Source organism: Poecilia formosa, unplaced genomic scaffold (assembly GCF_000485575.1).
Source record: "Poecilia formosa unplaced genomic scaffold, Poecilia_formosa-5.1.2 Scaffold68, whole genome shotgun sequence".
Taxonomy (NCBI): domain Eukaryota; kingdom Metazoa; phylum Chordata; class Actinopteri; order Cyprinodontiformes; family Poeciliidae; genus Poecilia; species Poecilia formosa.
In genome coordinates, this window is record NW_006800007.1 from 1,043,640 (window position 1) to 1,056,546 (window position 12,907).

General features: G+C 36.4%; 1 protein-coding gene across 1 annotated transcript; it reads left to right on the forward strand.

Moving 5' to 3' along the window:
* Positions 1 to 1,191: 1,191 nt before the first annotated feature.
* On the forward strand, positions 1,192 to 9,463 carry ubl3b (ubiquitin-like 3b). Its single transcript, XM_007555068.1, has 6 exons — positions 1,192 to 1,353; positions 1,876 to 1,980; positions 5,113 to 5,221; positions 6,479 to 6,565; positions 7,902 to 7,979; positions 8,167 to 9,463. The coding sequence occupies exons 2-6, from the start codon at positions 1,954 to 1,956 to the stop codon at positions 8,217 to 8,219; spliced, it is 354 nt and encodes a 117-aa protein (XP_007555130.1). The 5' UTR covers positions 1,192 to 1,353; positions 1,876 to 1,953; the 3' UTR covers positions 8,220 to 9,463.
* Positions 9,464 to 12,907: the final 3,444 nt, after the last annotated feature.

Sequence of the window (12,907 nt, forward strand, 5' to 3'; positions counted from 1 at the left end):
TCTGACTGCCAGGTACACACCCACTCTGCCTGTTCCTGGCACACTAACCTGAAAGCTCTTGTGGTGATGTAAAGGAAACCAACCATCAGTTTGAGTTTTAATTTTATTATCAGTGAAATTTCTCTATTGGATCCAGTATCATTATGGATTAAAGATTCTCTAAATAAGGATTTTGGGATCCAGATATCTGGGATCCCAATCCAGAAAGCTTTACTCAAAGATGTTGGTTTGTAACTAGTTATATTTATTCTACTTTACATTGCATAACATTTTGTAAAATATGTACTTCTAGGTGTGTCTTTTGGTCTTACTTGAATGAAATTTCTGGATAATTCTACCCAACAATCAAACTTGTTTTACCCAAAAATTCACCAGACACAGACACACACCTGCATTTTTCATTAAAGTTTAATAAGTTTTACGTTGAAAGAAACTGATTTGGAAACTGTTTTCTTTTGCCTGATTTTGATATTTATAATAATTATTTTTATTTTGGTCTTTAGATTCAGTGCAGTACAGCCTGCTGCAGAAGATCTTTCCTGCCAACAGGCATCTTGATCTTCAATAACTCTTTGAAGAATCTAAATTAATGAGTTACAACAACATTTAATTCCCCTGTGGGATTAAAAAAGTGTTTTTAAATTTCAATTTAAAATACCAAACTTTTCATATAACTTTATATTCTAGTATGTCTGATTATGTAATTTTTAAATATTAAATTATTGATGTTTGATCAGTTCAATATTTGACTCACCTTTTTCCAAACGCTTTTTTACTCTACTGGAGTAATTTCTAGGGTAATTATATTTTAGATTTACTTGAGTAAAATATGTTGAAGAAGTGCTACTCTTACTTGAGTACAATTTCTGGGTGCTCTGCCCACCTTTGGTCAAACATATTAGCTGTCTAAATGTTGAATAGGCGAAAAAGTCGAAAAGGTCAGAATTCTGATTTTAATCTCAGAATTAAAACTTTTTTCTCAGAAATATGACTTTTTTCAAAAAGTAATGCTAACTTTATTCAGAATCTCAGAGATCCACTGACATCATATATCTGAATGTCTAATCCCACATTTCTGAGATTAAAGTCAAAATTATTTTTTTAACAGTGTGCTTAATCCTCTTCCCGTAAAATGCAGTTTAAGGGTCAGAGCGAAGCTTTGCTATTGTAGACTTCAATCCCCAGAAGCCTTTGCTAACATCCGGTGTCTTCCCGTCCATTAGCATCCAAGAAACCCGAACCAACCTAACGATATCCATCTGCAGTCCTTCGAAAACATACGTCGTAAAACTACTTCATGTCGATCCTTCATTTTAACTGAATGAAAGATTTTATCCGATTCATCAGATGCAGGTGAGGCCAAAGGCCCAGAAACATCGTCATTTCTCAGGTTTTGGTTAGCCAGCGATAGCATCAGTAACAGCTAAGCTAACAGAGAAGCTAAAGCTACCGTTAGCATAGACCTGAAGTCGAGATTTGTCAGGACAGGACACAATGCTTATTGGTATGCTCTGACAAAATTCGCTTTCTTGCACCTAGAAATCTATAAATATTAATTCCGTTTAAGTAATTAAGTAGCTATGGTGGTTTACTGTTGCTAAAAACGAAATTTTAGCTTACGAGCTAGTTTTATTGCATGTTAACTGCTGGAATCTGTCAGAAGCAGCTGAGCTGCGCGAATGTGTTTCTTTATAACTTTATTTCGCTTTGCTGCATCAGCTGTTTGATTAATAGATTACATTTGACTGGCAGTGCAGTGAAGTTGTCTGTAGTGTTAGCAACATGCCAGCTCAGCGGGTCGCAGTGTGAGTGCGGTGCAGTTTTGGTGCCAGGCTGTGGGATGCAGCCTCACAGTGTTGGTGTTGTTTGTGCCAGGGCTCTGGCCCCGTCTCCAGCAGCTGAAGCGCACCCGTCCTGTCCTCTCTGCTCCACGGCCTTCCTCCTGTCTGAGCCATGACCACCCAGATGGATAATGATTTGGTGAGTGAAGCTCTTGTCACCTGAACAATAACAACAGTGGGCAAAAAGATGCTTTAATCAGCCATGATTGTGTGTGATTGCCATGTCGCTTCAAGCAGAAGTTGGGATAATTTAAGTGTTTGGGGGTTTTGGTGGGACGTGGAAGGGGGGTTGTGGATTAGCCAACTTCCACAAACACTTATCTGGGATCGTGACGGCTGTTCCCGTGAACACCATCTGTCTAATCTCGGTTAAACGCTGGCCTACTTTCCTTTCAAGGTTTAGATACCAATTGATTGTACCCTCTTTGTGTGCTGCCCCCAATTTCAACCAAAATATTTGTCACATGTATTTGGGAAACCAAAGTTAAGTCATATTATTTAGCCAAGCAATACTGGAATTTGGAATATAAATGTCTTTATATTGTATCTTTTCAAATGACTAAACCAGAACATTTCTGGTTTTTATTTGAATTCCTACCTGCTGATTTGACTTTGGCTAAATCTGATGTATTGTTTTTTGTTTTTCCAAAGGCTAACACATAAATTTTAACATTCTGCATGTTCTTTTGTAGAAATGGTTTTAAATCCAACATAAAATGCATTGTAAATATATATGTCCCATTTGATTTTTACTCAAAAACTGGCCTTGCAGATTTTACTGGATGATAAATTTTCCCAGAATTAATTTTGATAAACAATAATATTTTGAGACCATTTCCAAGTATTATAATGTCATGGAATAATAATAATACAAGAACACATTCTCAAAGATCAATAAACTTCCAGTTTTAATGAACATTTAACGCTGGAATTGGAAGACATTTAAATATATAAAATAAAAGAAACAACAAATAAAATAAATTAGTCTCTGTTAACAAAATTGTCCTTTAAAAGAAGAGATAGTTGAGACTAAAGCACCATATTGAAGACTTTTGTCATCCAGTTTTTGGTAGACAGAAAAGAGAAAAACAATAAATCATGCAAATAAAAATTATTGAGCTAATTTTAATTTATTACGCAATTAATTAATTTATTGTTTATTGCAGCAGACCTACTCAAGAAGTGCATTAACATATAGGGACAAATGTTTTTATTGTGTAATAATGCTAGCAGTTCTTAATTTTGATTTATTTAATGAAAAAAAGATATAAATCTCTTTTTCATCAATACATCAATTAATTTTAGAGTTTATCAAAGATCTTGATTATATTATGTTATATTCGCATATTTCATCTGAAAAACTAACATTTTCTATTGCTGTCCATTAGGAAGTTATGATTGATCATATTTTCACAAAAACAGCCAAACACAAACCTTTGTCTCCTTAAGCACTCTCAAATCCATGAAACAGTCAATTAGAAGCGTGTTTCGGTTGTAAAACATTTATTCGGATTAGAAAAACATTTCAGGAATTTGTGATGTATGCTGTTGCCATGGGCAACCAGGCAGGTTCAACTTTGTTTTTATTTCTCTGGGGATAAAAGTGAACAAAGCCTGTTGATGACGATGATGATGACACACACGTGCAACCAAACTGCGAGGTTATCCGGTTCACAGGGACCCTCAGAAGCGGGACTGGGGGAGACGGTGTGGGGGCGGTGGGTTGTGTTTGTAAACAGATCAGGAAGCGGGGTCGACCCCTTCCTCGCCCTGACGTCACACTCATTCAGTTAAGTCGCTTTGTTCTGCTTGCTGTGATTTATCAAAAGAAGAAAGTTTATAGACCGTCTGCTAATCAGTGGCAAATGTCAGGAAAGGCCTTCACCTGGGTCGCTCTCAATAACAAACGCTTTATAATAGATTCCTCTATCAATCCATTATAAAGCGGACTCATAAAGATGCAATTTTACCAGGAAAAAAAATAATTTAAATCAAAAGAAAAAAAAATTAATGAGGGAAGAAAATCTTAGATAGTTATCCAGATCATGTGGTTCGTTCTTCAAAATACCCTCATTACCTCAGTTGTTTCAGAGTTTTGCTATATTGACAATAATTTGTTGCTGATGTGTTAAAAGATGAAGTATTTCCTTATCTGTAAAACAGATACCAAATTATAACTTCACAACATGCTCAACATTCTTCATTTTGTTATTTTTTGTGTTGGAGGTCTCATAAAATTACTACCTTATTCTCATTACGACATTATTCTAGTTTTATTTCGACTTTACTGTAAAATTTTATTGCAATAATATTATTACTTTATTCTCACGATAAAAAAATAATCGTAGCTGGATGATATGGCTGAAAAACGTATCACAATATAAGCATTTATGGTTTCTCACAGTCGTGAAACCTGAAACTGCTCCTGTGGCAGTTACTCTACAAGTTGTTGCTAGGTAACCAAAGAGTGAGTGAGTTGCTAGGTAACCAAAGAGTGAGTGAGTTCTGGGTTGAATTTCAGTGAAAATTCTCTATATAGAACATTGAATATTCTATCAGACGTATTATCTATTGATATTGATCACGTTCCTTTTCTAATACATATTATTGATTTATTGTCCAGCCCTATCTGACCCCTATATTCTGTCATAGAGTTGACCAGAAGTCAAAGTCCAATTAAATACAAACTGTAAAACTCGCTTGTCAAACAAGATGGCTACCTTAGGCATGCTGACGTTACTCTGAACTATGGAAACCCAAAAATTAAATCTTCAAAAGCCAAAAATTTGATGAATCGATTCAGCCTCACTGTTACAAACCCTTCCCAACCAAACCAACTAGCAACCTTTGACTCCATGTTAAATTAATAACCCGGCGCTGTCTGGGACACCTGGGGTTATCGCATTAGCCTGACGGTCCGGAGCGGAGCAGCAGCACCCTGCCACCAAAGGGGCCGTGTTCTCCCTCCTAACCCCACCCTCATCTCTTGTTGTCTCTGGCACCAAGGGCTCACTTCACCGTAAGCCCCCTCCATACAAAGTCAGCCAGTCAAAGAGAGGAGATCTGCTGCAGATAAATCTAATTAGACTGGAATGCCCGTCTCCTCTGAGCCTTCGGAAGGTCACCTCATGCCAGAAGAGGTTAGAGGAAGTGCAGGAGTTTCAACACTGATAATTGGGAAGATTGTATCTGTGTGAACGCCGTTTGACTCGGATGGTACGAGTTCTGCTTTTGGACGCATTGAGATGTTTTCATTTGTTGTTTTTTTTAGGTGCATCTCCGCCTTATCCTGGTCAGCGGCAAAACACAAGACTTCACTTTCTCTCCAAACGACTCGGCCACAGACATCGCCAAGCATGTGTTTGACCACTGGCCTGCAGGTACGTTGTATGGATTCTATAATTTGAACATTTCTTTTATGTAAACCCTCAGTTATCCTCCTAATATTGCCTTACAAAATGTCAGTTTACTGAACCCTGTATATGTTTTTATATTATACTGTTGAAGAATAAGATGTGCATACATATTCTTGAAACAAAGTAAAAATAGTCTACATCAACTGTTAGAAGTTGATGTAGACTATTGCAGGCGGTCAGTGAATGTGTCTTGAAGTACGTTTAATCTAAAGTGTGGGATATTGTAAATTATGTTGAACTTCACCAAATAATAAAGCTAGTATATTCATCTAAACATTTCTATCTAGTATTCTTTTACATTTCCACCACATGGGGCCAAAGTGTGACCCAGGGGCCATTTTTGGCCCTTGAAATTTTGATTGTTCACAAATCAAGAGGGATAAAAATTTGGCCAACAAAATAAAAATCTACAGAAAACCCCAAATATTTTAAATTGTCTATCTTTTAATAGGGAAACGGTCTAAAGCCTTTTTTATGTTTCCATTCTTTAAAGATGTATAAATGTAATAAAAATGTAGCATATTATTGAGCAAATTAAACTAAAATCAAAGAAAAATCACATTTGCATTTTTAATTCAAGAAATGTTGAGTTGTTTAAATTTGCCAGTTTTGGCCCCAAGGGAAAAAAGTTTTTTTTAATTTTCCAGTTAATCCTAAATGTCAATAAACATTGTTAAACATTAATGTTTAAAGGTGATCGGTTATGCAAAATTCTCTATTTGTACTTCCATTTGGGTCTAATCTGCTTCTAAAAACAATTTTAAAAAATCCGGAATGGTAAGTCACATTCCTTGGTGCTGCGCCGTTACCTAGCAACCCCAGCCACACCCAGGCCGTTACTTAGCAACCCAAACGAAACTCAAGAACATTTGGTCAGCTTGTTTTATGGATCTATGCACTGTACAATAGCTGCTGGGAAAGACAAGTGTTTTGTTGCTGATTTACCATCCAGAAATCACTTTCTGCATTTGTGTTGGTTGTGCAGGAGGCTCACTTTCTGCTTTTCAAAAATGTATAGTTGTAAAGCAGCACCTTGTTACCAGAAAAAAATAGATTAAAATTAGATATGGTCCAAAAATGTTGGAGATTTTATTTTTCATGCCATATTTGCACAGCCCTACATTCAATTTCTTGGTCAAAATACTCGCTCGTCTAATAATTGTGCGCACAGTGCAGAAGAAAAACATTTTACGATAAACTTTTTTCCTTTTTCTATGACAGGATGGGAGGAAGAGCAGGTGAGCAGTCCCAGTATACTGCGCCTCATTTTCCAGGGGCGCTTCCTTCATGGCAATGTTACGCTGGGAGGTGAGACCTTCTCTGATGCAACCCAATCACACCGGCAATCAATAAAACTGTATTTGTAGAGCCGTTTTCATACAGCCAAAGTGCTTAAGAGGTACAGAACAGAAGGAAATATGATCGAAAATTATCAAACTAAGCAAACAAATAATGTTTATCTAATGGAGAAAATAAAAATGGTTTGCACCAAATCTTTAGGAACATTTTTGGCGGCAGATTTTACTTTAAATTTGAGTTAAATGAAGGGACCTGCAGCTGCAGTAGCAGTCTTCCTTTATCTAAGCAGGTTGTGGTTTAAGACATTAACGGCTAAGCCTTGCCAAAGCGGTCTAAGGAGCGAATGAATGTGATCATCTGTTTTCTTTAAACTCATTAAGCAGTTGACCTTTCGACCCCGCTACTCTCCGCCTGATCTCCACCTGCGCTCACTGGCTTGAAGTCAAATGAACAGGTTGATTGTTGGCTTCAGTGGACTAAACACTCGTATGATTTACCAATCTATAACATTCAGGGTGTAACGTGATAAGATAAAGCAGAAATGTTTCCAATACAGTAAATATAAACTGCATCACAGCGCAAGATTATTGGCCCAGAAATTAGTTTTACTGATGATAAAACAACATGTAAAACAACATGGTTGAGAGAAATTGAGACAATGAGGTTATCATTTGTTATTTCTATTTTCAACAATTAGAAAATGAAAATGTGATAAGTTCATTTATATTAGAATCGGATTAAAAACATTTCATTCAGATGATTAATATTTTATGGAATGTAATGCAAGGTTTACAGAAACCTTGCATTTCATTTTATTTCTGTTTTAAGTGGATTTTATTTCTGATTTATTTATTGTTTTTGGATATTTAAAACATCTTCCATCTCTATTGTTAAGTGTTCTTTACAAAATTAAAGTTTCCTGATCTTTGACAGAACAAACTTGGGACAATTTATCGTCCAGCAAAATTTGTAATCACGACAGGCCTACTTATGAATCCTTTTCTTTCCACCTTAAAATTATCCCTATGGCAACCCCTGCCATGCCCAGCTCTGTTACCTAGCAACCCAAGCCGAGCTCCAGCACATTTGGTCAGCTGTTTTTTCCACTGTATGCTCTCAATAATGGCTGCTGGAAAAGACAAGTGTTTTGTTGTTCACTTACCATCCAGAAACCACTTGCTACATTCTTGTTGGTTCTGCAGGAGGCTCCACTTCTGCTTTTCAAAGACTAGGCTCAAATCACATTATTTAAGAATAATTTTGTGCAAAAAATGTAATGGACATGTTTTGCATAGAGAAACATAATTAATAAAACAGTTTACTGATGTTTGTTTCCTGTTTGAAGCTCTGAAACTGCCACCGGGACGAACAACCGTCATGCACTTGGTTGCAAGGGAGACTCTTCCCGAGCCCAACTCTCATGGTTAGTGTTGTCATAAAACCAAGAGTTTTCCTTCCAAGTTTTAATTTGTTGACTGGAATATTTAGTAAATATTTGCATGTTTGGAACAAACCAAGGCACAGATTCATTGCTCATCCTGTTTACGGCTGGAGTTTCTCATCGACTCGAGGTTTTAAATCTGCATGTCTCTTCTGTCTTGTCTTTGTAGGTCAGAGGAACAGAGAAAAAACCACAGAAAGCAACTGCTGCCTCCTCTTGTAAAGCATCAGAAACCCCCTTCCCTCCTCCTCTACCCCAACATCGAGCAAACTAAACATAGCGCGCACCTAAACATGCACAAACTCCCTCACTTTTTTCTCCTGCTGCTCGCCTCTTCGCCTGCAGATCTGGAAGAAATCGCAGGAAGTCCCGTTTCGGGGACGCTTTGGTTGAACTCTTGTCCGATTTGAGGCATTTTTTTTTCTGTTGTTGTTTTTATTTGTGCCAATATACCCCTCCAACACAATTTTTACTGTCTGCATTACTCCCTGTAGCCATTTCCTTTTAATTTTAAGATTTCACCAATACACGCTCTCTGCCACACATGAGGTGTTTTTAAAAAGCTGGCATTTTTAGTGTTAAAGACCCGGACGCTCACAGCTTTTTAACGGACTTATAAAGGATTTTGTGGGCTTTAACCCTCCTCTACTATTTACATGGACAATTCCCCGGGTCCTGCTGCACTTAACCTGTCTAATTATGAAGTGTTTATTGGTTAATCTCCTCCTTCAACATGTTTATTTTTTTTTGTCTTTTGGTTTTTTTTTCTCTCATGTAGTAGAAAATTTGCCAGACATTTTCTGCAGAACTAACTGAACCGCCTGCGTTTGTTCGTTTCTGTCGGAGAAGCTTCGGTGAAGAGAAACTGTTTTGGATCCACGGATTCGTTTGGTATTTTGTTGTAATAATGGGAGGTGAGTAGAAAAGAAAGCGGAAAAACAAGACGTGAGGGAGAGATGGTGTTAGTTTAATCCTCCTTCCAACCAATGGAGGCTCACAATGAGGCAGAATATTTAGTTTTCCCCCCGTGACGGGTGTTGGGAAGAACAGGAAAGAAGGACGGGTTTTCACCTCCCTTTCATTTTGGATGCCGTCTATATTTCATGTTTGCCTTTTATTGTGGAATTCATTAATATCATTAATAAGGAAATTTAAATATATCAATTTTTATCTTGTGTATAGGTATTTGTTGAGTTTGTGTGCGAGTCTGTCTGAGGGTGTGTGATGCACGTTGCATACTGTGTGAGGACTAGTGAGATTTTTATTTTGAAGTGGTGCACTGTGACAGGCTGCGGAAACCTTTCGATTCCTTCCATTGAGTGTCCTTTGGTTTGTGTTTTTGTCGATCAGTGTCACTGCTATGAAGTTTTAGCTCAGTATGAATAAATGTAAAAAAAAAACTAAAATGCAATGTGGTCAACATAAAAGCTTGTATTATAAATTAATAAATCTTTACATAAGGCAGATTCTTTGAGCTCAGATTCATTTTTTTCCAGTTTTTGGGTTTTTAATTTTCAACACAGAAACAGTTTTATACCAGAAAACTTGCTAAGCTCAGGGCGCTTGGTAGTCATTCATCCAGCCTTCATATATTCATGTTTTTGAGTTAAAAAATGTTTAAAGTTGACAGGAAATTTGAAAATATTACTTGATTGTTATGCATTTTTGGAAGACTGTAATATTCATACCTAAACACCAACTATTGAGTCTTAAAAAAGACAATTTAAACAACTAAGATGGTTAACAATGCTCAGCCTGGTGGGGGCACAAATCAAGCCTGGTGGCCCACCAGGCTTATAATTCAACGAAGGAAACCCAGCAGAAAATCATGCTGCAAATAGACTTGGGTTGGGTTCTTAGATAATTTCTAAAGATGTTAAATTGGTTCAACAATTTATAAAATTCTTCTATTCAAATGTGTATCACCCATTTTCTCACTTGTTCCTTCTAAAATTTCTAATAAATTTTTTTTTACACATTTTGTTACATTAAAACTACGGATGAAATGATAAATTTGATTGTGATGAATTATTGAAATTATCTTCAAATTCAGTAATTGATTAATTGTGAACTGACTCAACAAAAAGTCATTTGCTGAAAAAAACATTCACAGCAACAATTGATTAAAAACTACAAAACATATTTGCAGTTTGCATTTAATATATAAACGCATAAGTTTCAGCCAAAAGTCAAGTTACAAAGTTTTAGCTTCACTTGTTTCAGATTTACTAAATGAATGTTATTACATTTAATTTTAAGCCATAAAATGTTTTCTTATTTAAAAAAGGAATGGGATTATTTTTTTAATGTATTTCTTGCATTAAAAAATGGTTGAATGGTTAAATGAAATGAATGAAAATGGTTAAATGGTTGAATGAAAAACCTGTTGTATGTGGCACTTTATCTGATTAATCAATTATGAGAATGATAAATAGATTGATTACTACAATAATAGTTACAGCCATGATTACAACTCCAAATTCCAGTTCATTTTATTGGGATTTTACATGGTAGACCAACACAATGTGGTGTATATTAGACTTTACAGCAGATTTTCAGAGGACGCCTCAGAAAGATGTAGGGAAGATAAATAAAAAAAACAAAACCAATTTAAGCATTCATGAATTTTTATTTAAATGTTTTTTGTTTGTTTTTATCAGGAGGAACGGACCAGAACTGTAGCAAAGAAACTATCATTCCTCTTTGACCAAGAATACAAAAACTAATGCTGCAAACTTAATCCAAAACTCTAGATCAGTTTCTGTTCAAACTGATTTTATTCAGTGAATATCCTCCTCAGATAGGTGGTGTATTGTCCTGTTTGGCCTGTAGGTGGCAGTGTCCCTCTGTTAGCCTAATGCGGGATCCTAAATAAGGTGTTTAAAAAATATTTTAAGCAGTTCGGAACTGGAAATAATAGCATGTTTATTAGAGCGTGGTATTTGGTGTTTTAACGTTTAGAGGCATAAAAACATTAATTTAGCAATTTGAGTGTCGCATGGAAAGCTGTCATCACTGCGTGCTGAGGAGTTAAAGTTTCCACCGAGCTGAACTTCAGCAGCTGTTTTCTGGTCTGCTGCTACTTAACTCTGGCAGAGATTCTCAACAATCCTCAAATCTCTCAACAAACGGCTCTTTCACAATGTAGCGAGGAGACGTTTACCACAGTTTCCACTTATCTGGAGTTGTTTTTCTGGGTGTTTCTGCAGAGAGTGACGGAGTCGGAGCAGGAGTTTCCCACAGAGATCAGCTGCGTCCTAACGAGAGTCCAGGGAGGCGATTTGTTGAGCTGTCGGCTACCGAAACCCCCCACAGTTCCTGCAACCTCTGCAGGATGAATTACTTTCTGTGGCTGACATGACCCTAAGCGCGCATGCAGCCAGAGTCTGGACGAAATGAAGAGACTTCCTGATTTTTATTTAAAGGCCTCAGACCAGGGGTGGCTAAAATACGGCCCAGGGGCCAACTGAGGCCCTTGGATTGATTTTGTGTGGCCCTTGACTGAATGGTTGAAGTTTGACCCTGCAACACTTTTTGTAATTTCCATCAAGAGTTCATATCTTCTTGAGCAGAAAATATGAAGTACAACACAAATAAAATTTATTTTATTTTATTTCCATCTCATAATAAGTCTTGCCAGTTTTTATTCAAAAACAAACTTTGCTACGTCCATCCATTTTATTTGGCTAAATAAAGCAAAGTTTGTGAAAGAAACGTATCTTCAATAACTCTGAAAAATCTAAATTAATGAGTTACAACAACATTTAATTTCCCTTTAANAACATTCACAGCAACAATTGATTAAAAACTACAAAACATATTTGCATTTTGCATTTAATATATAAATGCATAAGTTTCAGCCAAAACTCATGTTACAAAGTTTTAGCTTCACTTGTTTCAGATTTACTAAATGAATGTTATTACATTTAATTTTAGGCCATAAAATGTTTTCTTATTTAAAAAAGGAATGGAAATTTTTTTAATGTATTTCTTGCATTAAAAAAGGCTTAAATGGTTGAATGAAAAACCTGTTGTATGTGGCACTTTTTTAACTGATTAATCAATTATGAGAATGATAAATAGATTGATTACTACAATAATAGCTACAACCATGATTACAACTCCAAACTTCAGTTCATTTTATTAGGATTTTACATGTTAGACCAACACAATGTGGTGTATATTAGACTTTACAGCAGATTTTCAGAGGACGCCTCAGAAAGTTGTAGGGAAGATAAATTTAAAAAAACAAAACCAATTTAAGCATTCATGAATTTTTATTTAAATATGTTTTTTGTTTGTTTTTATCAGGAGGAACGGACCAGAACTGTAGCAAAGAAACTATCATTCCTCTTTGACCAAGAATACAAAAACTAATGCTGCAAACTTAATCCAAAACTCTAGATCAGTTTCTGTTCAAACTGATTTTATTCAGTGAATATCCTCCTCAGATAGGTGGTGTATTGTCCTGTTTGGCCTGTAGGTGGCAGTGTCCCTCTGTTAGCCTAATGCGGGATCCTAAATAAGGTGTTTAAAAAATATTTTAAGCAGTTCGGAACTGGAAATAATAGCATGTTTATTAGAGCGTGGTATTTGGTGTTTTAACGTTTAGAGGCATAAAAACATTAATTTAGCAATTTGAGTGTCGCATGGAAAGCTGTCATCACTGCGTGCTGAGGAGTTAAAGTTTCCACCGAGCTGAACTTCAGCAGCTGTTTTCTGGTCTGCTGCTACTTAACTCTGGCAGAGATTCTCAACAATCCTCAAATCTCTCAACAAACGGCTCTTTCACAATGTAGCGAGGAGACGTTTACCACAGTTTCCACTTATCTGAAGTTGTTTTTCTGGGTGTTTCTGCAGAGAGTGACGGAGTCGGAGCAGGAGTTGACCACAGAGATCAGCTGCGTCCT

Coding starts and splice junctions, on each gene's coding strand:
- ubl3b (XM_007555068.1), top strand. CDS start 1,954: ATGACCACCCAGATGGATAATGATTTG. Junction 1,981..5,112: donor CCCAGATGGATAATGATTTG/GTGAGTGAAGCT, acceptor TGTTTTTTTTAG/GTGCATCTCCGCCTTATCCT. Junction 6,566..7,901: donor TGGCAATGTTACGCTGGGAG/GTGAGACCTTCT, acceptor TCCTGTTTGAAG/CTCTGAAACTGCCACCGGGA.